Source organism: Aythya ferina (assembly GCF_964211825.1).
Source record: "Aythya ferina genome assembly, chromosome: 3".
In the NCBI taxonomy this organism is placed as follows: Eukaryota; Metazoa; Chordata; class Aves; order Anseriformes; family Anatidae; genus Aythya; species Aythya ferina.
The window spans coordinates 93623928-93648322 of record NC_140298.1 but is presented as its reverse complement, the minus strand read 5'-3'; the positions used below and the strand labels follow the sequence as shown (position 1 = coordinate 93648322).

The window sequence follows — 24395 nt, the reverse complement described above, 5'->3', positions numbered from 1 at the left end:
CAACTGTCATTGTTGGCATGAAGACATCTTTCTGCGTAGCTGCTGGGGCTTCGCCCCAAACTTAACAACAGCATCCTCTGTGAGATGCCTCCCGTTTTAAACACTTTCCCATCCCTGCAACTCGCACCAGCCAGAGTTGTTCAAGTTCTCCTTAAGAAACAATGGGAACTTGCACTGGATACCACACCATTTCCAATTAATTATGCACTTACTGCAGAGCATTCTGACCTAATTTACTAGTCTATATTGTCTGAAGTCTTGATCTATCAGAAAATACTACACAAGACAGCGTTTCTCTATGTCTTAGCAGCGTTTGTCTTTGAGTTTTGTGAAGCAGAAACAAGGCTCAACAGCTGGTTGGGACCAAGCCCACTGATGGCACACAAAAGGGAAAGGACAGGTATGACTTATATGCAAAAGCACCTGGTACTTGCCAAAGGAAGTACAAAGCACAGAGAAAAAGAGGAGAGTACCTCTTTTTTGGTTTGTTTTGACCTCTCGGTAAAAGACTTTTTCTTAACCACCACAAATTCATCCAAAATCATGGCTTATGAAATCAAGAACTGTTCATTTTGTTTAAGAGCGCTTTCTCATGATTTTAAAAATCAACAACTGGTGGTTTTTTTTCTGCTGGGAGCCTGCAGAGAGATGTGCCCACTACCTCAGTGCCTGGGAATTTGCATTTGAGCATGCTCACAGGGATCTCTGCTCCGATCGCTGATGCCCACCCTCCTCTGAAGGATCAGTGTCACCGAGCACAGGTTGTGCACAGCAGTGCTGTGCTCTCTGGTGCTGCGTTAGGAAGCCTCACAAATACTTCCCAATATCTTCAGTACTTCATTTCTCAGGTGAATTCTGAAATACTGCTTTAATCGCAGGTATGGTGAATAACCCGATACAATTTAATTGTACTGATTTAGGTGTCTTAATCGAGGTAAACACTAGTTTTAACAGCATCACCCATCATGGAAAACATTTCAATTTTTAAGGCAAAAGAGAAAACACGCAAGGTTTGTAGATGACTGTTATTTGTCATTTACTATAATTGAACTTTATATTAATTTGCATAGCCCTATTAGATGGTTTTATACACAGTTATGAACAAAGTAAATCATTTTCAAGTAAAAGACGGTGACTCTAACTTCTGTCATAATATTGTGAGTCATCTTCCAGCACATTTTTCAGCAGGCTGGGCCCTTGCCATCCAAAAGCACACATAAACATCCCAAACACAAGGAGACTTGGAACATTCCATGCAAAAGAGATGCTCCTGCTACGGCCCCACCTAAGTCAAGGTGTTTGCTTTCCACGCAGTGAGTCACTAATCGTTTAACTCAGAACAGGTTTGGTGCCTGCCATCCCAGGTCTTAGAGTAGGTGTTAGAAATTAGACATAACTTGTATTAGAACTGAGGAAAAAAATGTGTGATTAATGCCTCTTCAACTAGGAAACTGACCAAATTCCAAACAATTCCAGAAAACATTATATGGTACCACAACGAGAAGCAAGTGATCACTATTTGCATAAGTGCCTAAAAAAACAAGGTTTGTTTTTTAACGAAAGAGCTACATCTATCATGTGTAAGCTTTCTACTCTGCAAATGCTCCTTGAAATGAAAGAGTCATGCATCATAAAGGAAGTTGGGCACACAGATTTTCCAATAGTCAGAGCTTAGTACCAAGTAAAACAGTTCAAGATCCAAACCTGAAACTACAAAATTTGTCCATTAATACGAAAGGTCAGATTTGAATGAGATTTGATATTTCAAACTGGAAAAATATTTCCAGTTTGGCTGAAGTTTTATTTTCCCAGCCACTGATGAAAAAACTACATCCTTCTCTTCACTGTTCCCTGATGACATTTTCCCAATTACAGCCATGTTTAACGTTACTGAAATATATATACATCTGAGCAATATTCTACACGAAAATATGGTTAATGAGTTTAAAGGGATTCCTGACAATCCTGGAGTTATTTATATGATCAATCTAAACTGTTCAATCCACACAACTTTGCTTCGTTCAAAAATTTGGACGGTGTCTGAGTAATGCTCAGTGTTAAAGGATGTTTCTTTCCTGCCTTACTGAGCATAAAAATTAACACAGTGAGTTCCAGGCTGAGCTCACAGAGAGAACAGGACTGAAGATGCAGAGTACAGACGTATGTGTTTCTGTAGCCTAGTTAGCTTCTCCATTGCTATAATTAGAAAATGCCTATAAAAGTAAACAGATTCTTTGTTTCATTGTTCACAGACAGTTGAAAGGGACACAAAAAGACCTCACCAGAATACATAGCCATTTAAAAAAGCCCTTAAGAATAGAGAGACTTCTCAATCAGACAGGATTCACCACATTTCAGAAGGAACCAATAAGAAATACATAATCCAGAGATTTTGATTCATAGCAGAAAGAAAGCAAAGGAATTGGAAGATAAGTAATGTCTATGTAAAACAACTGAAATTTCAACTCTTTCTCTCTTAACACAGAATCACAGAATCACAGAATTTCTAGGTTGGAAGAGACCTCAAGGTCATCGAGTCCAACCTCCAACCTAACGCTAACAGCCCTCCACTAAACCATATCCCTAAGCTCTACATCTAAGCGTCTTTTGAAGACTTCCAGGGATGGTGACTCCACCACTTCCCTGGGCAGCCTGTTCCAATGCCTCACAACCCTTTCTGTAAAGAAGTTCTTCCTAACATCTAACCTAAAACTCCCCTGGCTCAACTTAAGCCCATTCCCCCTCGTCCTGTCACCAGGCACGTGGGAGAACAGGCCAACCCCCACCTCTCTACAGCCTCCTTTAAGGTATCTGTAAAGAGCAATAAGGTCACCCCTGAGCCTCCTCTTCTCCAGGCTGAACAAGCCCAGCTCCCTCAGCCGCTCCTCGTAGGACTTGTTCTCCAGGCCCCTCACCAGCTTCGTCGCCCTTCTCTGCACCCGCTCAAGCACCTCGATGTCCTTCTTGTAGCGAGGGGCCCAAAACTGAACACAGTACTCGAGGTGCGGCCTCACCAGAGCTGAGTACAGGGGGACGATCACCTCCCTAGCCCTGCTGGTCACGCTGTTCCTAATACAAGCCAGGATGCCGTTGGCCTTCTTGGCCACCTGAGCACACTGCTGGCTCATATTCAGCCGACTGTCCACCATCACTCCCAGGTCCTTCTCTGCCTGGCAGCTTTCCAACCATTCCTCTCCCAGCCTGTAGCTCTGCTTGGGGTTATTGTGCCCCAGGTGCAGGACCCGGCACTTGGCCTTGTTAAACTTCATGCAGTTGACCTCAGCCCATCGGTGCAGCCTATCCAGATCCTCCTGCAGAGCTTTCCTACCCTCAAGCAGATCGACACACGCACCTAACTTGGTGTCATCTGCGAACTTACTGAGGGTGCACTCGATGCCCTCGTCCAGATCATCGATGAAGATATTAAAGAGGACCGGCCCCAGCACCGAGCCCTGGGGGACGCCACTAGTGACTGGCCTCCAACTGGACTTGGCTCCATTCACCACGACTCTTTGGGCCCGGCTATCCAGCCAGTTTCTAACCCAACGAAGCGTGCGCCAGTCCAAGCCAAGAGCAGCCAGTTTCTTGAGGAGAATGCTGTGGGAGACGGTGTCAAAAGCCTTGCTGAAGTCAAGGTAGACCACATCTCCTGTTACTTTCCCAGGTAACTCCACAGATGAGATGATGAAGCAAAATGCATTTATGATTTAGTCTATACTAACTCCTTCCTATTCCTTAGGTTAGCTAGAAAACAGAACTTGAGAGATACAGGGAGCCGAGTGTGATGGAGTATCTAAACAAAGAACTGGCTGCATCTGTCCCTCAGAGCGAATCCCTCAGGTCAGAGGACAGGCAGGGCTTGTAATCTCTAGTTACAACACCATGGGGTGGAGCTGCCCAGAAAGAAAGGCTTGTGCACAGTAATGTACAGCCAGGTCTTATCATCAGTAATCAGCTTCGAACATTCACAAGATAAGTAATTGTAGAACATAATGTTTATGGGGACGGGTTTTGGTTCTTCTTAAATTTAACAGATTCACCCAGACATGACAAAAAAGAGAAAGATTTGAAGGCACACAGCTTTTATGCTTCCCTAAGAGACCCCAAGATCTCTCTTATACATACATGCAGATGAGGAAGGTGACAAGGAGTGGGATTCAGCTCCAGATCCAGACACCTAAATTCAGGTGTCCATCTGCCAGTGTACACACATTTCGTTACAGTCAGCGATCAACACATCCAGTACAACCTACCAAGCAAGCTATCCAGAATCCGAGTACTACTTCAGAGGGATCCAAACCCATCTGTATATTCCACCAACTGTACTGAGTAGAAGTTTAGGTAGTTGCAGAGCTGTCATGAGATGTTAAGCCTCACTAAGCATGCACGTTTTGAGACTGACACATCTCAGAAACATAAGGAATAAAAAGCACGGCTGTACATTTGAAATGCAGAGACCAGCTCTCAGAGACTTGATAACAATGACTATTGAAGATTTGCTTAGGACTTCTTGAAGAATTTCTCATTCAATTAATGAAACAAGGTCAAAAAGGCTACGAAACATTTACCACCAAAATTAGAGGCATGATACATGTATGTCTTATCTAGTAGCTCATCTTTTTAGCACTTTACTGGAAGTTTAAAGGTGAAAGCAGGTGAAAAGTACTCCATAAAATCCTTTAATATTGGTCAATTCACACAGATAGATTGAAGTGATTTACATAAATATTTTATTACTTGTCAGAAATATCATGTTTTGGGGAGAAATATAGACAATATTTCATGTAATCTCAAATGTAAAACTAACAAATGTGTGTTCAACCATAGACTTTACATCTTCAACTAACGCAGGACATGGAGACACAAAAATTTCCCCACCCACTGGGTCAGGTTGAGCAGAGTCACTACTAAGGTTAGGCAACACTTCAGAATTAGAATTAATCAGAATTATACAAGTTTTTCCTTACAACTATGACATACCAAAAAGCACGCTGTTGTGCAGGGGTCTGCACAGCGTTCTCAAGTATGTGGCAAATTTTTTTCTCAAGCTCAGCAGATCCCTAGGACTCAATGACATACTGTGCTAACGTATTTCACATGATCGTTATGACTTGTACACTTTTTTTTATTATTTTTGTCTTCTCTTCTGGTATGGGAGGAATGCCTGTACCATTCATTATTTTATGTGCCCCTATAGATTTCATTCAATGCCTCTAAAGATGAACAAGCCTGTCTTTTTATGCCCTCAAGAGTTGTAAAATTCTCATGTGATCTGGACTGTTCCATTCTCATTTGTGTATCTTTTTCTTAATTTTTGCTCTAAATTTTCAGGTATGTTGAATAATTAAAAAAAATAAATAAATAAATTCAACTGATGGTGACCTGCAAATACTGTAATAAAGAGACACCACTGGTACATCTCCTGTCTATTCCACAGACACCCTAGCGTGCTCTATTAAAACTTCTAATTGGAAAAGAATGTTTTAACTGCACCAAAAAGAAAGGGCATGTGAGGGCTGTTTTTCCTTATTTATTAACTTAGTCTCCCTAACAATACATACAGATAATTCAGATTATTCCTTCTATTGTGTATGTCCTTAATTTGACAAGCATTGAGTTTAAAAAAAGTTTTAAAAAGTGAAAAAAATATGAAGCCTCATGCCCCACCTTTGTTAGCACAGCAAAACGTTACCTGTAACTTGTCACATCAATTGGTCTAGATAAAGACACAACTGAGGCATTGTAAGATCAAAGTCCTATTAGTTAAATGTGGAGCTTAGCTTTAGAAAACTGCCTAACAAAACCTAATCATAACTTGGCACTAGGGTTGTGATGAAGGTTTCAAGATTGCTATATGCATGAATGAAACTAGAAACGATCTTTTTCCTTCATTTCACCATCTTCAAAGCCAGATTTTACCTTCTCTTTGTAATACGAGATAAACATCATTACAGAAACCATACTGGTATAGCAAGTTTGCCAATTTTTTGCCTATGATAAAATTTAAATAGGAAAAAGCTCATAGCTGTTAACCTCAACCCACACTGTACAATCTACAGAACTAACCATAAATCACATACTTTTCCTTGGAGTGTCTGAATACCAAAAAGACAATGAAGAAACCCAACCAAATGATTTTTCTCTTCTGCTTGGTGAGAAAACTCCTTGCAGACCCTGACGGTGGCTCTCTGACACATCAGCTTGCCAATGGGATTAATACAGTTATCAACACGGAAGAAGGGTGAGTTACCACAGTGATTTACCACAAAGCCAAGATTTCCCAAAGACTCCTTGTGCTATCCTGCCTTGGAAGCAACCATTTCTCCATGTGCCACAAGTTTGTCGAAAACCACAAGTTTGTCAAAAGCATTGCCAGAAGACCAAGACCTCTCCTGATTTATTGTCAGCACATCCACCATCACAGCTCAGATGCCATGCCCTTTTGAACAAAGGCTTCTGGCACCCTAAGCTGTCCTGGTCTTTACTGATCAAAGAGTAAGAGACATGAAACCTGAACCAGATATTGTCTTTTCAATCCAAAAGCTTATTTTTCACTTTACTTCCATTTTGCCAAAATAAGAAAAAAGCTTTGACTTCATGACTTTTTATCAGTTGCTGCAAAAATTAAACTGTTATCTTTCTTTCAGCTGCTGCTTTGCAGTAGGATCTAGCACAACATACAGAGGGATCATTTTAAGTGTCATTCTTAGTTAATCAACCCAACTGCCTGGAAGTCTTCCATCTAGCACCCATGAAGGCTAAACATCACCACAACACCAGATGTTAAATTTGCAGGCCAGTTTCCAGTCCTGTTTTAATACAACTTCTACCTGTAGCCATCACAATTTTTCTGAGTGCCTTCAATTAAATTGTAGCTGAGATTACTTGATATTTCTAAAACCATTAGCTATGTGCACATGAATACTCAGGAATATAACATTAAGCAAGCATCTCTTTGTCCATATCTTTAATTATCCTAAATGCTGCTCATCTTTTCCGAAATTGCCAAGTCTTAATGCCAACTTAGTTTCTCCTATGTAACAAAAACCCTTGAAAACAGTAACATGCACATTTCTGAACAATGGTAGAGGGGAAAACACAACCAAACTGACATTTTCTTTTTGTTAAAGGTGGGTAACAATAAATTACACTTTACAAAATGGCAAGCCAAAACTAGCAGAAGCAACTAATCTCTTTATTTAAAACATATCCCCTAGCATTTTAAGCCTTGATACTGTGTAATATTTGGTTTCTTTCACATTTATTCCCCCAGGGTGCTCAACATGTTACTGCAAATTGAGGTAGCACTATCCCTCCCCTTAAGGAATGCATTCATGTCAGTACCTGATCTGCTGCAACATGTTTTAACATCAGAGGGATGCCATACGCGCTGCCGTCCAGGAGCTTAGTGTTCACCTAGCTATACGTACACGTCATATCGTCCCGTGTAAGGCTGAAAACAGCTTGTCCTAAACCAGAACAGTTGTTTCACACACAGGAATCTAGCTCACTCTGTGCTATGTCCCAGAATGATAAACATCCACGTTGTAATTTTCAAAGTATAGAGTTATTATTGTACTATTTCCAAAGAAAATTGCTGTGATCATGCCAAATTAGCCTCTTACTTTATTTAGCATTTATGGAGCAGTCACACTGCTACTTCTTTTTGTGACACGCTGTTCAGTGCAGCTTGCATTCCTCCTTCCACTACTGCTTCTTCCACAAGAAGCATCTGTTGCACACTCTGTCTGTGCAGCAATCATTGTTAGGCTCTGTTCCTTTTTTCATTTTGGGATAATAACCATTTTATCTTCACTCTCTCTAAATCATATGCAACTCAAAAGCATAGGCACAGGGTGGGTTTTTTTGGGTGGACCTCTGAGGATGCATGACTTGGACTTGATGATCCTTGTGGGTCCCTTCCAACTTGGATATTCTATGATTCTACGATTCAGTTAAGATCTTGCATAAAGTTTACCATTGCCAAAGGTCCCTTTCAATCAGATCCCTGTGTTTCTCTAAAAAAGGAGTAAAAAACATTTTTCTTCTAACTTGTGCTCAAACTGCATCTCTTATCACTGCTTATCTCTCAACACTTATCACTGCTTTCCTTCTCTTGGAGCTTCTCTAATACTTAGCTGTTATGTTGTGGCAAAATTCGTGCACAACTATATGCATGAGGTCTTTGTATAGAATTATATGAAATAGCCTTGCTTTTTTATTGTCTCAAACCTTTTACATGTGTGCTGCAGTCCTGTTCATCAGACTTGCTGCCTGCTCTAATCAACAAGTGTTAAGAATTCAGTTTATCCGTATCTTTTTCCTAATCAGTATCTTTTCATTTTGTATGGTTGTTGAAACTCATTTAAGAGCAAAAATGCAGATATAACTGGACATGTCTGCACTAAGAGCATAAAGAAAGCCAGATCAAGGGCCTGTGATTCTTGAATTCCTGGTCCTTCCTGTAGCATGACCCTGGCCTGTGCCAACATGCATTCTCCCAGGCAATACTTGGGCACTCTTCAAAGGACAACACTGACCCAGGACTCCAGTTTAGGACCAGTTCTCTTTAATACCTCCATAAATGACTTGGTTGTAGGATTTGAAGGTATACTGAGTAAGTCTGTGGATGACACCAAACTGGGAGGAGGGGTTGACCTTATCAAGGGTAGAGAGGCCTTGCAGAGAGATCTTGACAAATTAGAGAGCTGGGCAATCATCAGCAATATTAAGTTCGACAAGAGCAAGCACCAGATTCTGGACCCGGAATGGGGCAACCCTGACTACACATACAGTTCGGGGGACAAGAGGCTGGAGAGCAGTCCTGCAGAAAGGGATCTGTGGGTTCTGGTCAACAGCAAGTCAAATATGAGCCAGCAGTGTGCCCTGGCAGCCGAAAGGGCCAGCCATGTCCTGGTGTGTATCAAGCACAGCACTGCTAGCTGGTCAAGTGAAGTGACTGTCCCACACTGCTCTGGTGCAGCCTCACCTCCAGTACTGTCTGCAGTTTTGTGTGTCACAATATAAGAAGGACATAAAACTATTAGAGATTGTCCAAATAAAGACTACAAAGGTGGGGAAGAGTCTAGAAAGGAAGACATATGAGGAGCAGCTGAGGTCCCTTGGTTTGCTCAGCCCCGAGCAGAGCAGGCTGAGGGGAGGCCTCATGGCGGCCTGCAGCTCCCTCACGAGGGGAGTGGAGGGGCAGGCGCTGAGCTCTGCTCTCTGGGGACAGCGACAGGACCCGAGGGAACGGCATGGAGCTGGGACAGGGCAGGGTCAGGCTGGGGGTTAGGGAAAGGTTCTGCACCCAGGGGGTTGTCAGGTACTGGGACAGGCTCCCCAGGGCAGTGGGCACAGCATCAAACCTCTCAGAGCTCAAGAAGCATTTGGACAACGCTCTCAGACACAGGGTTCAATTTTTAAGTGGTCCTTTGTGGAGCCAGGAGCTGGACTCACTGATTCTTGAATCCCTTCCAACTCAGGATATTCTGTGATCCTATGATTCTAGGACTGCTCTCAGGAGGTTGCTCCCTGTGTGGGTGTTGGGGGGAGAATTTAGCTATGCAGGCACAAGCCATGTTGTACCATGCACCATTGGGTCAGACAGCATGGATTGGACCCAATTTATTTGCTAGAACAAACCCAACACCTGAGACTAGAACTTAAGAACATAAAATAAAGAAAGGAATGCATGCACTTTTACAAATATGGTGTGTGCCTGACGTTAAATCTTTTTTTCCAACCCCTGTGCTTCATTTTAACAAAGTGTCTATAGGTGCAATGGAATATAAATTTTATATAATTCAGCTATTATTTTTGCTGTTTCTTAACTTCTTCCATTTTCAGATACTTTATAACAGAAATTGCCTGCAGGTTCTGTGCACCAGTGGCTCAGGTCTGTCTGAGGTCAAAACAAGCAGCTTGGTACTTTGATGTTACTCATGGTAACTTTTCCTTAGAATTTCCTTTGCTTTATAACACACATATCTTCAAAGTATAATGTAGATCTATAATTTAGATGATTAGCTCCAATCTGATATACAACTCCTAATGAAATAGGAATATAGTTCATTCTCTATAGACACCAACTGTTTCTATATACCTTAACAAGAAGTTACAGTTCTACAAAATGAGCATTTCTTCCTGGGAAACAGGCACGTACACAAGAAAATGAAAACACAAATCAAGAGCATTTACCTAAAGCACAGTCTAGTGCCTAGATATGCAAGATGAAGATCCAAGTGTATATACAGCGGTATCTTTGGGAAAATCTGGGCAGTATGTGCTGATTAAAGTCAGTCTTCAACTTTGAAGTCTGGCTTACAGGTTTTTGCTACATATGATGAGATGGTATGAAAGAAACATCACGTACTTTTTAAACTGCCTGAAGTCAGATTTCTTCCAACACAATACACTGAAGCAAATAACACACGTCTTCAATGAAAAATTAAGCTATAAAAGGCCAATTATATAACAGATGAGACATACAGAATTTTCTTGAGTCTTTTGGACTTATGCGTAACTTTTCCTAATGGACGTGATCACATTCAAAGAAAGCTGCGGAGGTTCAAAAAACAGCCTGAAAGCTGATGCAGTTAAATAAAAGCATGTAATCAACAAACATCATGTAGTTCAGTATTAAAACTGACTATTTAGGGTGATAATTATGTTTGGTCTTTCTTTGTAGAAACAAATATTCACACAGAAGAACAACATGAAAAGCAAAACCTGGACCTGCGGTGGAGCTCTGAGGCAGTTCTTGAAGTCAGCCAGGAGCCCCATTAATTTCCCAGGGTTTTAATCACATACAGGATGTTTTAAAATGGAAGCTTTATATATTCTTCCAAAGTATAACAAACTAACTCATGTGTGCATGATCTGGCACACGCACGCTGCCCACGTCCGCAGGCTCCTCATGGGAAGAAGAGCACTGCCAGCATGGCTGTGGGTGCGCGCCGGGCAGGGAGGAAGAAGAGGAATCCAGCTTGCCCAGCTGCAGCACATCAGCCTGCTAAACTCATCTGAGATGCTGCAGAGGGAAGTTAGTCATGCCAGGGAAATGTCAGGCTTACCCTGCTTTTCCCATGCACTCTGTGGTGGAAGCAGGGAGCCATGGTAAATCCATGCACCATTTCCTGCATTTCTGCGACATGAATCTTAAATGATTTCTACCAAAAGGTGCTGGGATCCTCAGCTGGGAGGAAAAAAATGTAGACTGCTATCAGCAGCCCAAACAAAACACTTCTCACTTGCTGTGAAGTGCTCTAAGCCTCACGGAGGGGAGACTCCCTGCCTGCTGGCAACTGATTCACAGCTCAGCTCCCTGCCCAGCCCTTGGCAGCGTTGGGAAGTACTGAAGCTGGTGCACACCTGAAATTTAAAAATTCACTTATGCCTAGACAGGAAATAATTCTAACCTGCCACTCCAGTCCCCTGTCGCCTAGAACCAGACAGCAACATCTAACCTCATGGGTGACCAACTGCAGTGGTAATGTTGGAGCCATCTGGTTCAGGCTCTCAAAAGCACATCCAGGAAAGGCCTCTCAGTGACGGCAGCAGGGCTCTGAGCACAATCCCGGCCATATTCCTGCAGTCATATTCCTGCTGAGGAGCCCCATTCATCGAGCTGATTCATCTAGCGCCTGCTGTAAGCTGACATTCCTCCTGGCGCAGGGTGGGGCAGCTGCATAAGGCAGAGGTATCTCCGGTGAGCACAGCATACCTGGCACAGGAGGAGCTGCCACGTTGTACTGTGGCTGATGCACGTGCTCTCCAGGAGCACCCCATGCCCACAGGGAGCTCTGAGGTGTCAGCACCACAGCCTCACCCCACTGTCTGGGGCACAGAATCACAGAAGGGTTGAGGTTGGAAGGGACCTCTGGAGGTCATCTGGTCCAACCCCCCTGCACAAGCAGAGACATCTACAGGAGGTTGCCCAGGACCATTTCCGTGTGGCCTTTGAGTATCTCCAAAGAAAGAGACTCCATAACCTCCCTGGGCAACCTGTTCCAGAGCTCCATCACCCACACAGTGCAGAAGGGCTTCCCGATGTTCAGCCTGCACCTCTTGTGTTCCAGTTTACGCCCGCTGCCTCTTGTCTTGGCACTGGCCACCACAGAAAAGAGCCTGGCACCTTCCCTTCAGGTACTTATAGACATTCGTAAGATCTCCCCCTTGAGCCTCCCCTAGACCGAACAGTCCCAGCTCTCTCAGCCTTTCCTCAAAGGAGAGGTGCTCCAAGCCCTCCATCATCTTAGGGGACCTTCACTGGACTCTCTCCAAGAGCTCCATGTTTCTCCTGCACCAGGGAACCCAGAATTGGACACAGGGCTCCAGGCGTTGCTGGGTAGAAGGAAAGCATCGCCTCCCTCAAAACTGCTGGCAACACTTTGCCTAACGCAGTCAAGGAGAAGCAAGGGCCTACTGCTGGCTCTTGTTCAACTTGGTGTCCACCAGGATCCCCAGGTCCTTTCTGCAAAGCTGCTTTCCAGCCAGCAGCATCTGCAAAACACACAGCCCAACTCCTGAAACCACCTGTGATCTGCAAAACAGAGCCTGGGAGGTACCAAAACAGACAAAAAGAGCATATGGACAACCACAGCTAGAAATATGTGCATTTGTTAGCATTTAACCTACTTATCAATCTGAACATAAGCTAAGTTTATTTTTATTCTCTGGAATAAAACACTGCAGTTAAAAATACCAGGCGACTGTTTGGGAAGACCATTCCTATCTTGTGAGCAATAGCTGGAAATTATTATCTCTATTTTAATGACACAAAACTGCAAAGGAAAGAAACGTAGAAGCTCAATGAAATCAGTGGAAGAATCTCACTGATTTCATCAAGGAGAGGACTGAGTCCAAGGACTATAGCCTCTTAGAGCAAAAAGACATCAGATAAGGACTGTAAACATTCCTGTGAAGGACACAGTATCCTTAGGTACAGAAGATATGTTTACAGGAACAGGAGAAACTAAAAGGACACTGACATAGATGGATGCAAAATGGGGACTCCGCGCTTGCTCAGGAGACACTGGCCCTCAGCCACTAAAATGTGTGCTTCATGCAAAGCACTTCTGTCAAAGGTGCCTGTTTTTCTCAGCTGAAAAGCTGTGAATGAAGCTCTCAGAGCACTGCCAAAAACAGTATGCCAGCAGAGCAACTGCAGGTAGTCAGTAATACCCTGAAGCATTAACATTTCTGCAGCTGGAGGGAAGAATTCAAGTTTTTAATTCTTTGCTAATTGATCTGTACCACAGCTACTAGTTGCTAAGCTATAGGAGCTGTGCTGCTCTGCATACAAAGCCCTGGTACAAGTCTCTGAAGATCTGGGAAATATTTTTTTCTTGTCTCATCTTATTATGCTCTTTCCTTTTTCTTTTCCTCCCCTCTCTCTGCATCTTTCAAACTGTTTATTTTTTCAAGCAGTTGCCTGTGCTATGTTCATGCTTTTGGCTGCTCTGTCCTGAAGTAAAACAGCCCAGTCCTTTGCCAGTTATTTTTCTTTGTCTTGCCAGTGTTACTAAAAGAAGACTTTCTTGTTGGCATGCATCTCCTCCCTCACTGGCCACCCAGAACAGAAGCATTGCTCAGAAAAGCAATTAACTGATTCAGATGCAATTTCATGTTGCCTAACAGTTATGCACTGCCACAGCTACCTTCCCCAGGACTCAGAGCAAGGCGCTATGCTTACAGCCCTTCCACACAGTGCTTGGGGAATAGGATCGATCTGCTTGACTCATTTGTCTCCCGTTTTACTTTAGTCTCTTAGTCCCGACACCGCATGCATGCATGCTGGCTCTTCCTAGGCTTCTTCTGTGGTGAGCCAAGTGGTCCCACAACAGGAAATCCGAGAAACAAATAAATCTACACTAGAGAGAGCCAAATTTGATGTGTTTTATTTCGGACACTCCTTCAGCATTATACCAAGGAAATCACGTACTCTCAAGCTTAAGATATACCCAGTCACATACTGCACAAACTCTTTACACATGCTGTAATAAAACCCAGAAGCTGGAAGCCTTACTAGTGAGGGACGAGTCTGTTCATGTTAATTAGCCCAGTGGCCAGAAGACTCTCCCCTGTGTGGTCCTATAACGCACAAACCTCCTTGTTCAAGTCAGGAGCAAACAAATACACAAATACAGCAAGGTGCCACCAAGAGCGAAGGAACGCTGAGCAAAGTTGCTTAAATCTCGTTCCTCTGCTGAGCTCTGATGCCAAAGCCAGCTTTAAAAAGAGACACCTGTTCTGACTTAGAGTCCAGATGACACCTTCTCTTATTAGTAGACATTTTCAACTGGATTTTAAGTAAGTTGACCTAGTGTTTAATTAAGTTGACCTAGCTTCTACCTGCTGCCATTGGTTTTACCAATGCCTGTTTATAAGAGCGGGGTCACAAACGTATAGAAAAGGACAGCAAGTAGCAGCACAATGCCCTTCTCAGACCAGGAGCATTCAAGCCAACTGGTCCCATTTTCCAGGAGACTCATCTTAGAGTTACCTGGGCTCCGAACAGAAACAGTGCACTTGGCTCCACAGGGACAGTAGAGTCAATGGAGAAGACCATGAGGAATTAAGACATAGCTCACGTCGTAAGGCTTATCTCAGTAGTTGAGGGCCTTCATTAGCAGTGCAATTTTGGCCTCTCGTGTTTAGCTCTGCCTTGACCGTGCCTGTACTTTGATGTTACAGTATGACCAAAGGGACACTGCTCAGTTGGAGGCGCCCCATGTAAGATGTGTAGGATTTGTGGGGACTCACATCTGAAGAATGAGGGACACCAAAGGGCTAATGAGGCATCTTTTGGCTGCTAAAGCAAGAGAGGGACGTTGCCATTTCCACAGCCACAGTGCTATTACGGGCAGAAACCACAGAGCTCTCTATGTAATACTGTAATTAATACTTCTCAAGAGAACAAATGAAGCACTTACCTGTATTTATGAATGATGGCATTAAATAATCTTCCATCACGCCAGCAGGTAGTGAAATTTTCACAACGGATTCCAGCATAGCCCTCAGTTGTCTGCTGTGACCACAGGAGCAATCTCTCTTTAGCAGACATGTCCTCTGACTCTCCAGTAACATGGATATCAGATATCTAAAACACAATTAATGTAAGTATTAAAATTACACAAAATACTCAATAGTATTTAAAGGATTGTGGAAAAACACTCTTCAGTAATGAATATTTTTCTTTCTTTGGTATCTGCATATATCATCATAAATGAATATAATTATTCACGCACTAAATTAATATTATTCCTTGTCATATCCCTATACACTCTCGGTGTCTTCATTATGAAATGCAAAGGGTGTAATATTACAATTCGTCAGCCAACTCTCAGCCTCAATTTCTGGGGACACTGTAATACTCTTACACAATGAGAAATACTTAAATATGTCTACTTTATGCTGATAATATGATTAATAATCTCTTTTTATATATTATACTCATTATACATAAATGTTATATAATTATATAATACAATATGTGCTATATGTAGATAATCACGCCTACATAATACCCATATTTATACCATACATATTATATATATTTTATTTAGCTGTAATAACCAACTGTTTCCCTCTTAATACAGGTTAAATTATATTCAGCAGTTCAGTGACAAAACAGTCATTAATATTAAAAATGGCACGAATGCTTTTAGGAAAACATTTTAGGAATGATTGAAAGATTATAACTGAAAAGTTCACCCCAGATATAGAGGATTTGGCTTTATATTCTCTAAGCATTACCATCTTTGTGTCAGACAAAGCAGGAAAGCTGGAAAGTACTGGTAATTTTACATACAAATACTATTTTCTAGCAGATGGTCATAATGATGCTTCCTGGCCTTGAAATCTCTGAATTCAAAGGTTTCTTCCATCTGGGATCTTCCTGGGGGAATTCAGACAGGCCAGGCTGCAAATTACAGTTTCTTTCTCCCATTAGAGCCACACAGGACCCAGTGGCAGGAACAAAGAGATGCAGCTTTCCTAGTGGGGCTACACAACACCTACCAGGAGGTGTCAGGGCAATGGAGCTACTGTGCTTGAACCACATTTCACATTTGCAGGGGATGATGAGCATTTACAGCCACCTGGTAAATTTTAAGTTTAATGCAGGGAACAAATTAACGTCAATTATTTTTAACTAAGTATCAACAAAATCACAAGTTATGAAACCAGTTCTTCAGATACTTATCAAAGGCCATCATTTCTGCTGGCTCAAGGTAAGGGAAGGATACAGATAACCACTGCTAGAAAGCAAAAAGTTTAACTGTGGCTAGTCCATAAACAGCCTCCAAATAAACAAGAGCAGTTTTGCTTCCTAATGTCCACAGCTTCAACACTGACCATTTTTAAGAAAAATCAAAGGAAAAAAATCCTTTCTTTGTTTAAAACACTGAAGAGAAACACTTGCAGCTGTGATTGTTCATAAATCTTTAGGTGTCAAAGTGCTACATGGAATATTTACTACATGAAATCACAGGAAGTATAGGATGTATGAGTCTTAAATCTGAAATCAACAGGGAAAGCAATGTGGCAAAAGACCAACTTAAAATCTCTCTGAAAAGTTTCTTCTAAAACTCTGTGAAATTCATCCTCAATGTAAGAGTTCCTTTCTGTTGGCTACCTTTATTCCATGGTACTTCAAAGCAAGAAAGCAAAACAAATATTTTTTCAGTAGCTTTAGTTTCTATTCATGACAAAACAACCAGACCACAATGTAAATGAAGTCAACCATTTACCAGTTATCCAGCCAATGCTTCTGAAAGAGATGATGTCATCTGGAAGTGCCAGATGTCTAACAAAAAACTAAAAGCGATATTTTTTCCCTCTTTTTTTCAGAAATCCTTCTGTGTGTAACCCTTAAGAATCACATTTTTCAATACATCTTAACATAAGCAAGTGAGCAGTGTAATTTGCTAATGGCCATTCCTTGCCGCTAGGTTGAAACCTTTGGCCTCCTTCACGGTTAATTGAACTGTGTTGGCTATGTACATTTCCAACTGCAGAGAGTGCAAACACAGCATATTTGAGTGCATGTCAGATTCCTCCAGCAGAAAGTGATTTCAGATATCAAGGCAATTTCTGAAGGTCATGCTTGTATCTGTTATTACACGTAAACAGCATTTGTAGCTATGGTCACAGACCGAGGAGAGAAGTTCTCCTGAAAGATACCCACTAAGCAAGTTTTCAGTCCAAGTTCAGGATGGCTAAAGTATGAATTTAGCTCATTACCCTCAGATCAATAGGATTTTGATCAAATATCCTCTGAACACCATTTCACAGCCTAGCTGGCCAGCTGAAGAAAAAGGAACAGACTACACTGGCTTCAGAAACTAAAGTTGCTTTATGGTCATGGAAGTAGCCCCTCTTAATACAGGTTAAGGAACACTAACATTATTAGCTTTAGATCTGTAGCAACCTAAGAACTTCTGTTTCTTAATTACAATATTTCAGATTTTAAGGCTAAGATTTCAGACTGTCATAAACACTGAATTCATATTTAAAAAGTATAAAAATACAAAGGAGGGAAATGGTGAGTCAAAGAGCTGTATTTTCTTATGCTTACATATAGGAGCTGTAGTTTGCAGGACATCCTGTTAACTCTTAGCGCTTAACAAATAAAATATTACTCCCAGAAAATAAGGTGTCAGAGAGAGCACATCTTCCCTTTCATATTTTATATTTACAATATTTTATATTTACAATATCATTTGTCATAGGAAGGAAAAGAACTATTAAATTAAGGAATACTGGAACTGAAAATAGTTAGGGGCAGTCAAATCTTCTATTGTAGAAATTTCATTCAAATATCCCACAAACCTAGCAAACCAACCCACTACAATCCATGAGTAGAAGACATTTGTTCCTTGAGCCTGGAACAAATCACTGAGTTTGCGTCGGCTTAAGCAGTTGTTTGCTGGAGATACAGCTCTCCAAATTATCTCATAAAGCCTGTGAATTACAAGTTATACAAGAAAGCAGTCAGACATAACTCCCTGGACAGCCCTAGTATCTCATGATAAGTCTTAAATGGCACTACACACCTGATTTTTTGTTGATTTTTTGTTTCTAACTAACTAGTTCACCTCTACCACTGCAAGTGTTTGTAGCTCTGCCTGTAAATTCTCTCTGCATCACACAGTACACAAAATCTGTGCACCAAAAAGCCTCAAGCTCTGAAGTTGCATTGATTTCAGTCATGCAGTTTTGAGTCCAAAGAAAAGAGTCAACTAGAATAAATTTCAAGGAGGATTTCCTCTGATTCCACGCTATTCCAAACATTTTGCGGTCTAAACTGAACATAATGGACTTAACTATACAAAAGTATGGAATCAGCTACAGATGATGCACAGATGTGTGATGTAAAATGATTAAAATGTATTTGGATGTTAGCTAGCCCTAAAAGAGAAAAGTCTGAAGAATACAAAGATATGAAAAAAAAAAAAAAAAGAAAAAAAAAAGAAAAAGAAAAAAAAAGAAAAAAAAACACATTGATTATGAAGACATTTCAGACTTTCAAGGCCAGGCTGGATGGGGCTTTGAGCAACCTGATCTAGTGGGTGGCATCCATGCCCACGGCAGGGGGTTGGAACTGGGTGATCTTTAGGGTCCCTTCCAACCCAAACCACTCTGTGATTCTATCATTTTAAAAAGCTTACTCGAACCAAAACATTCCTGGCTATCGAACAGAAGGCAGCAATATTTATGCCCTATTTTCCATCTAAGTAGCTAAGTAGTTAGTTATGCGTTGTGTTTGAAAAGGATTGTTTGACAGCATGTTGAGGGAAGTGCAGTTATACGAATGGAATTTGAACTTGCATGTGATCACAAGAACTCATCTCCCCTGACGTTACTGTTGGACTTTGTGAATTTCCATTTGGCCATAAATGTAAATGCTTCTATTCAGCTCCATGCAAGTCTCTCTGGAGCCATGCGTCCAGCTTTGGACAACACCCTCAACATTTTTTGGATCAGTTGGAAAAGATTGGAAGAGAAAAACAAGGAAGACCGAAATCTAAAAATGCATGGCCTGTAAGGAAAGATTGAAAAAATGCGTTTACTTTATCTAAAGTAGGGAAAACTGAGGAGAAACATGACAACAGTCTTCAAATATGTAAAATACTGTGTAAAAAAAACAAAACAGTAATAAATCAAGTCTTCTGGGAATAGGAAAAAACTGATGAGTTTAAAATGGGCATAGGTGTTTTCAGCTAAAAAGCTTTTACAATACAAAAGACAGATAAGCACTAGAATTAATTACTCAGGAAGGATGTGAAACGAGCAGCATGGCAGACACAGAAGAACAAGCCATGCGTAACAGTCAGGAATGGTTTTCATGAAGTTGTCTTGCCTTCAGGTACAGAGATGACACAGATGACCTCTCCAGAACCTTTTCAGTGCTAGTTTTGTAGTTCCATCAATTATAAATCTCCGTCATTCACCAGCACTAAAGGGGGATTGCATCTGCTTCGTGTTTTAAGAGCAAGCAAACAATGCCAATACAGCAGAACTTGTGACTTTTGCACCACTGCTCTGCAAATCACATTGCAGAACAACTGACAGCTCCCCCTCCCTTAGCTGCACGACATGACAGCACCAGATGACATGATGGTGGGACACAGTTGGGAGGTTTCTTGCTGTATTACAACTATTTGAAATGATAACTGAAATAATAAACAGATGGCTACTTAACAAGAAGTATTTTACTGAATAGGCTGGTTACAAATAAACCATTTTTAAAATTCCAAAGTGAAGTATATCGCCTCTAACCTGGTCCAAATACATTTCTCTTCTTGCAGATTGTAATTAGTACCATAGAAAAGACATTCACTCTATTAGACACTACGTAGGTAGCAAAAAGTTGTCTTGGCTGTAATCTCCTCAGCTAGTTGACTAGTGGAAGCAGGTGAGTTATTCTGTTTATATATTAGTTTAACCGTATCCTTCCTAGAAAAAAAAAAATCACATTCATGAACTGTAACTGAACCTACCACAGATTAAGCTGGAAGAATAGCAGTGATGGCTGATGCTGTGATGATACAGAGAAGCCATTGGTTTCTACACAAGTTGACAACCATAAAAACTGGTGCTAACACCAGCTGGGAGCTATCTTTTGCTGGTACTATTGAAAGTCATGTTTCAACATGACTTGTTTCAACTTGTTTCAACACAGTGACTGCATCCTCCATGGAGAAGCCAAAACTAGAGACTTGTTTTCCTACTCTGCCTGCACTTTGCTAAAACATCACTGAGAAGGGGGCTGTGATAGGAAGCCTGTTTCAGTCTTGAGTGGCAATTTCTTGACCTTAGTGCAAGCTGCCATCGGCTCTAGAACAGCCCCAAGTTAGAACAGGATCAGAGAATATCTTGCACGTGGAAGTACTAGAAAAAAAAGCTGTAGAAACGAGGCCCAGGCAGAGTGTAAAAAATCTTGTATCTCCATGTTCTCAGTGAACGGTCAAGAAGGAACAGAATATCCCAGTTACTTGAGTTTTGCAAACAGGAAAACGGAGCTAATGCAATAGAACATGTGTGACCACAAAATCCTAACTGTGTCACATGCATAATGAGGAAAGACATAGTAAGGTGTCACAGAAAGAGGCTCTAAGGACAAGGACATAGTCAACATATTCCGGTAGTGGTTATCATGCTGTTTCAGCAGATAAAATGTCAGACCTCTGCAACAGTGCAAATCAGCTCACTGCACTAATCAGTTTCCTCTAGTATATGCCTCCTGGTATGGCAAGCCAACGTGCTTCCAGACATCAGGCACAGCTGTGGCACTGTGTGAGCTGAGCACACATCACAGCCTGAATAAGCTGACAAGGCGAGTGTGTGCCGCTGACCCCTGCAATTATGGCAAAACAAATGGTAAAACCAGTGAGACCAGTAACTGCAAACCTTGCGTATCAGCTCAGGCTGCTACCAGGAACTTTGTGGATTTGTATAAACGACAGCTTTACTGTTTTATACTAATACACAAGATATGCAAATACCTGTTCAATTCTCAAAAGCAATCAAAGAGAAAATGGTCATGACTTTGTAAACTAAGCTCAGGTCTGAAATGTATTCTTCCTGGGTTTGTTTTCAGGTCAAAGCTAGGTGCTTTTACAATTATTTATATTCAGAATCCTGGACGGAGAAAGGGAATTAAACTGAAAACCAGATATTTCAGCAACTCAGGTGTTTAGCCTGATCTGTCAGTAGTTTTCATATTCATATAACTAGGCAGTGTTATACCAGTATCACCAGCACAAGCCTCAGTGTTGATGTAGGGCTCAGAAGGTCTTTTTTTCCCCTTTTACTTTGGTATCAAGGGGTATATGCTTGGCTGGAGTGATACTAGAAGTTGTGTTACTCTGATTATACTGGAAAAAGCTGTCATGCTTGGCTGAACGGACACGGCCCCATACTCCTCTGCTCAGTAGTGACGCTTTGGTCAAATCAAGGAACGTCCCTAAGCTGTTCCTGAATTCCAGTTAAGATTAAGAGGGCAAAGACCTCCATTAGAAGTCTGTATTAGAAGGTTATTTGTACTAGCATGCACGCTGTATTGTAATTGAGGGCATTATCTGTATTTAAATCCTAAGCCTGGAAAAAGTATGATTTGTGGCATGTTACAAAAGTAAATTATGTAAGCAACACAGTTGCCCTTTGCTTTTTGCTGGGAAGAGCACCTTTGGCATATGCCCTCTCTGTTGACCCAACTCAAAGCTCAGATGTCCCTGTTCAGGAAGGGGAATCAGTTTGGGACCAGATCCTGGTACTGGCATTTGACCCACACTTAAAGAGATTTCAGCTGTACTGAAGCTGAGTGGGGCAGGATTGATATGGATTCCGACAAACAAAACTTTGCTTTCCCTCAGATATTGGGCAACTAAGCTTGCAGTTCTGATATACAGTATTGATAGACTGTAAAGCAAAATTAATCCTACCCTCAGAGGAAGATGGAATTTGAGTAATTAATATTAATAGAGCACATAACTTTGGAGGAAAGATCTTTTAAAAGTGCAGAGCATTATTAACATGATTTATGTCCACTTTTTCTATTTCAAGCTTCCTACATTTTTCTATCATTCTTCAGTTCCTCTTGGTCATAACTAAAGAGAATTAGAAATATTCCCTTTATCTGATGCAAGACTAAAAAGTATCACATGACTGTTAAGTGTTGATAAGAAAATCTACCACAGATATTAAAGGTGATCTAAAGCAACTCTCCAGAATTCACTCCACCTCCTAGATTTTTAACATCAAAATCTTTTTTTTTTTTTTTTAAATAGGAAAGAAATTGAACTATAGGCAGCAGAACAGCACAAGGATAAATCAATACTCCTGAAGGACAGAGGTACTGCTTAACCTATGAAAAAGATCAAGTATACATCCTGTCCTGTGATTACCTGTAGCATCACAGCATGTGTTAACAGTTTAAATACAGCAGAGTGGAAGACATTTCCCTAACACAACAAAAATACTGTTCCAGTACTTATTTCAAGCTAAGTTGCAATGTTAATGTACAGTGCCAAAGTATTTACCTTGCTCCTGCTTGGTGAAATGCTATATAACGCTTTTTCTTTTGGCAATTGGGAAAACACATCATCAGAAGAATAAAACCTCTTTTGTTCAAGCAGCGGATCACTTTTGCTTTCAGGAAGAAAGCGACGCAACTTTTCAGATTTATTGCTTTCTGGGACATCTTCAACAGTTCTGTGAGAAGTTTTGTTAAACCCATTTTCTTCGTGCTGTCTGCCTAAAAGGTGGAGAGCAGAATTCAAGCTAGCAGCTCTTTTGTAACAAAGACCACTTGCTTTCTTCTGAAATGCTAATTCTCTCTTGTTGTCACAGGCTGAATATTTCCTCTTCCGAGCACATCGGTCCTCTGAACTCCTCTTGTCTCCTTCATTTAACCATGCCTCTGTTTCATCAGACTTGGTGAGCCTCTGATTATCACCATGAAAACTGCCCCGACAGGGAGAATCACTGTTTGTTTCCCTCAGTAAAACTTCTGCTTTAGTAAGTTCAGCCGAGAGGTCTGTACTCACGGGCAGAGCACTACCATCCGCTGTCAGTCTCTGTGGGAAGGAATCAGCCAATCCCATACCCTTTGGAAGAATCTCGATGTTTTCTGAAATCCCCACTTCATATTGACTTTCTTCTTCATTTTCTTTAGTCGGTACGGAATCTGGTCTCCCGTCCACTGATTTCTTTCTCGATTTTCTTCTGAAGTATTTTCTTCCAGGGGAATGTTTAGCTGGACTTAAGGGAGCTTTGGCAGGATCCAAGTACTGTTCTTCCTTTTCAGCCCTTACGCACCCACAGACATTCCCCATTTGGTGTTCAGGAACTCACGGACACACAGCCTCATTCATCCCAGTATATTTACATACACTTCAATCCTCCTCAGGACGCTCAGAACCGCAGTTTGCACCGTAATTCCTTCCAGGCTTCCCCTCCATCCTCCTCAGTACGTAGCCATTTTGCTTATGAGAAACGCACACGCAATAAATGTTGTGGCAGGGTGCCCAGGCAGGGCCTGTGTCTGATTAGACACTGTGGCTTATTTCTGGCCACCAATCCTCTTAAATAAACATTACCGCGGCAGCATTAGGCTGGAAAGCTGATGGCCTTTCACAGAGATGACATAGCATTTATGAGCAAAAGAAAAATTCTTGAATACATTTAACTTCCCGTTTCGTTTGGTAACTCAAACAAGATAAAGTAGGAAAATATGCAGCAACCTTTGAAACTATCAGCTCCACTCCGGATCCAAAGCAAGCAGGACAATAAATAGCTACAGCGATTTCGTTGGCAAATTTGTTTCTCCCTGCCTGTGCTCTTATTATGTACCCAATGATCCACGGAAAGGAAGATTAAAGTAAACGATCAGAGATTGCTTTGGCAGCATGTTGGGGGTCAAGCTCTTATTTGTATGCGGAGATTTCATAGCAGCTTACGTGATTTTTACTGATCTGTCAGCTATAAATAACCTGCTGCTTCCCCATTATCACAAGAGCTCAGGACAGTGGTGCTGTGTACTTGGGGCTGGAACCTTGCTGCCAATTTAAAACTGCTGGCAGAGAAAGGTGAAGCAAAATTGCAAGAGCCAGTCTGTCTAGAAAATTGTCTACAGTTACCGTAAAAAAAATATATATATAGCTATAATACGTCCAAATTAAACTCTACTGGTATTTTTGAAGTTAAGTTTTTTCCTCCTCCCATGCTCCTGTTCTGTAGCTCTGAAAATAATAGCCAAACAATATGAGCAGACCTCTGAAAACTAGATGGAAACGTAAACCATTAAAATGCAAGCATGTCTAATCACCAACATATTTTGTTTGGAAAATATCTGTACCTATAAATTAAATAAAAATGCAAGCTTCTGC

The 24395-nt window shown here is 41.4% G+C and overlaps 1 protein-coding gene across 39 annotated transcripts in view; it reads right to left on the bottom strand.

Annotated features, from left to right (window-relative positions):
* DST (dystonin) overlaps positions 1–24395 on the bottom strand; it is a 300235-nt gene that overhangs the window by 149377 nt on the left and 126463 nt on the right. For 38 of the 39 annotated variants that reach the window (XM_084516227.1, XM_084516265.1, XM_084516238.1 and 35 more), the window contains one exon: positions 14937–15103. In XM_084516227.1, coding sequence (XP_084372353.1) covers positions 14937–15103 — 167 coding nt within the window. Of the gene's footprint in view, positions 1–14936; positions 15104–22547; positions 23573–24395 lie in introns of those variants that run through there. The other variant, XM_084516228.1, reaches the window with a different exon arrangement.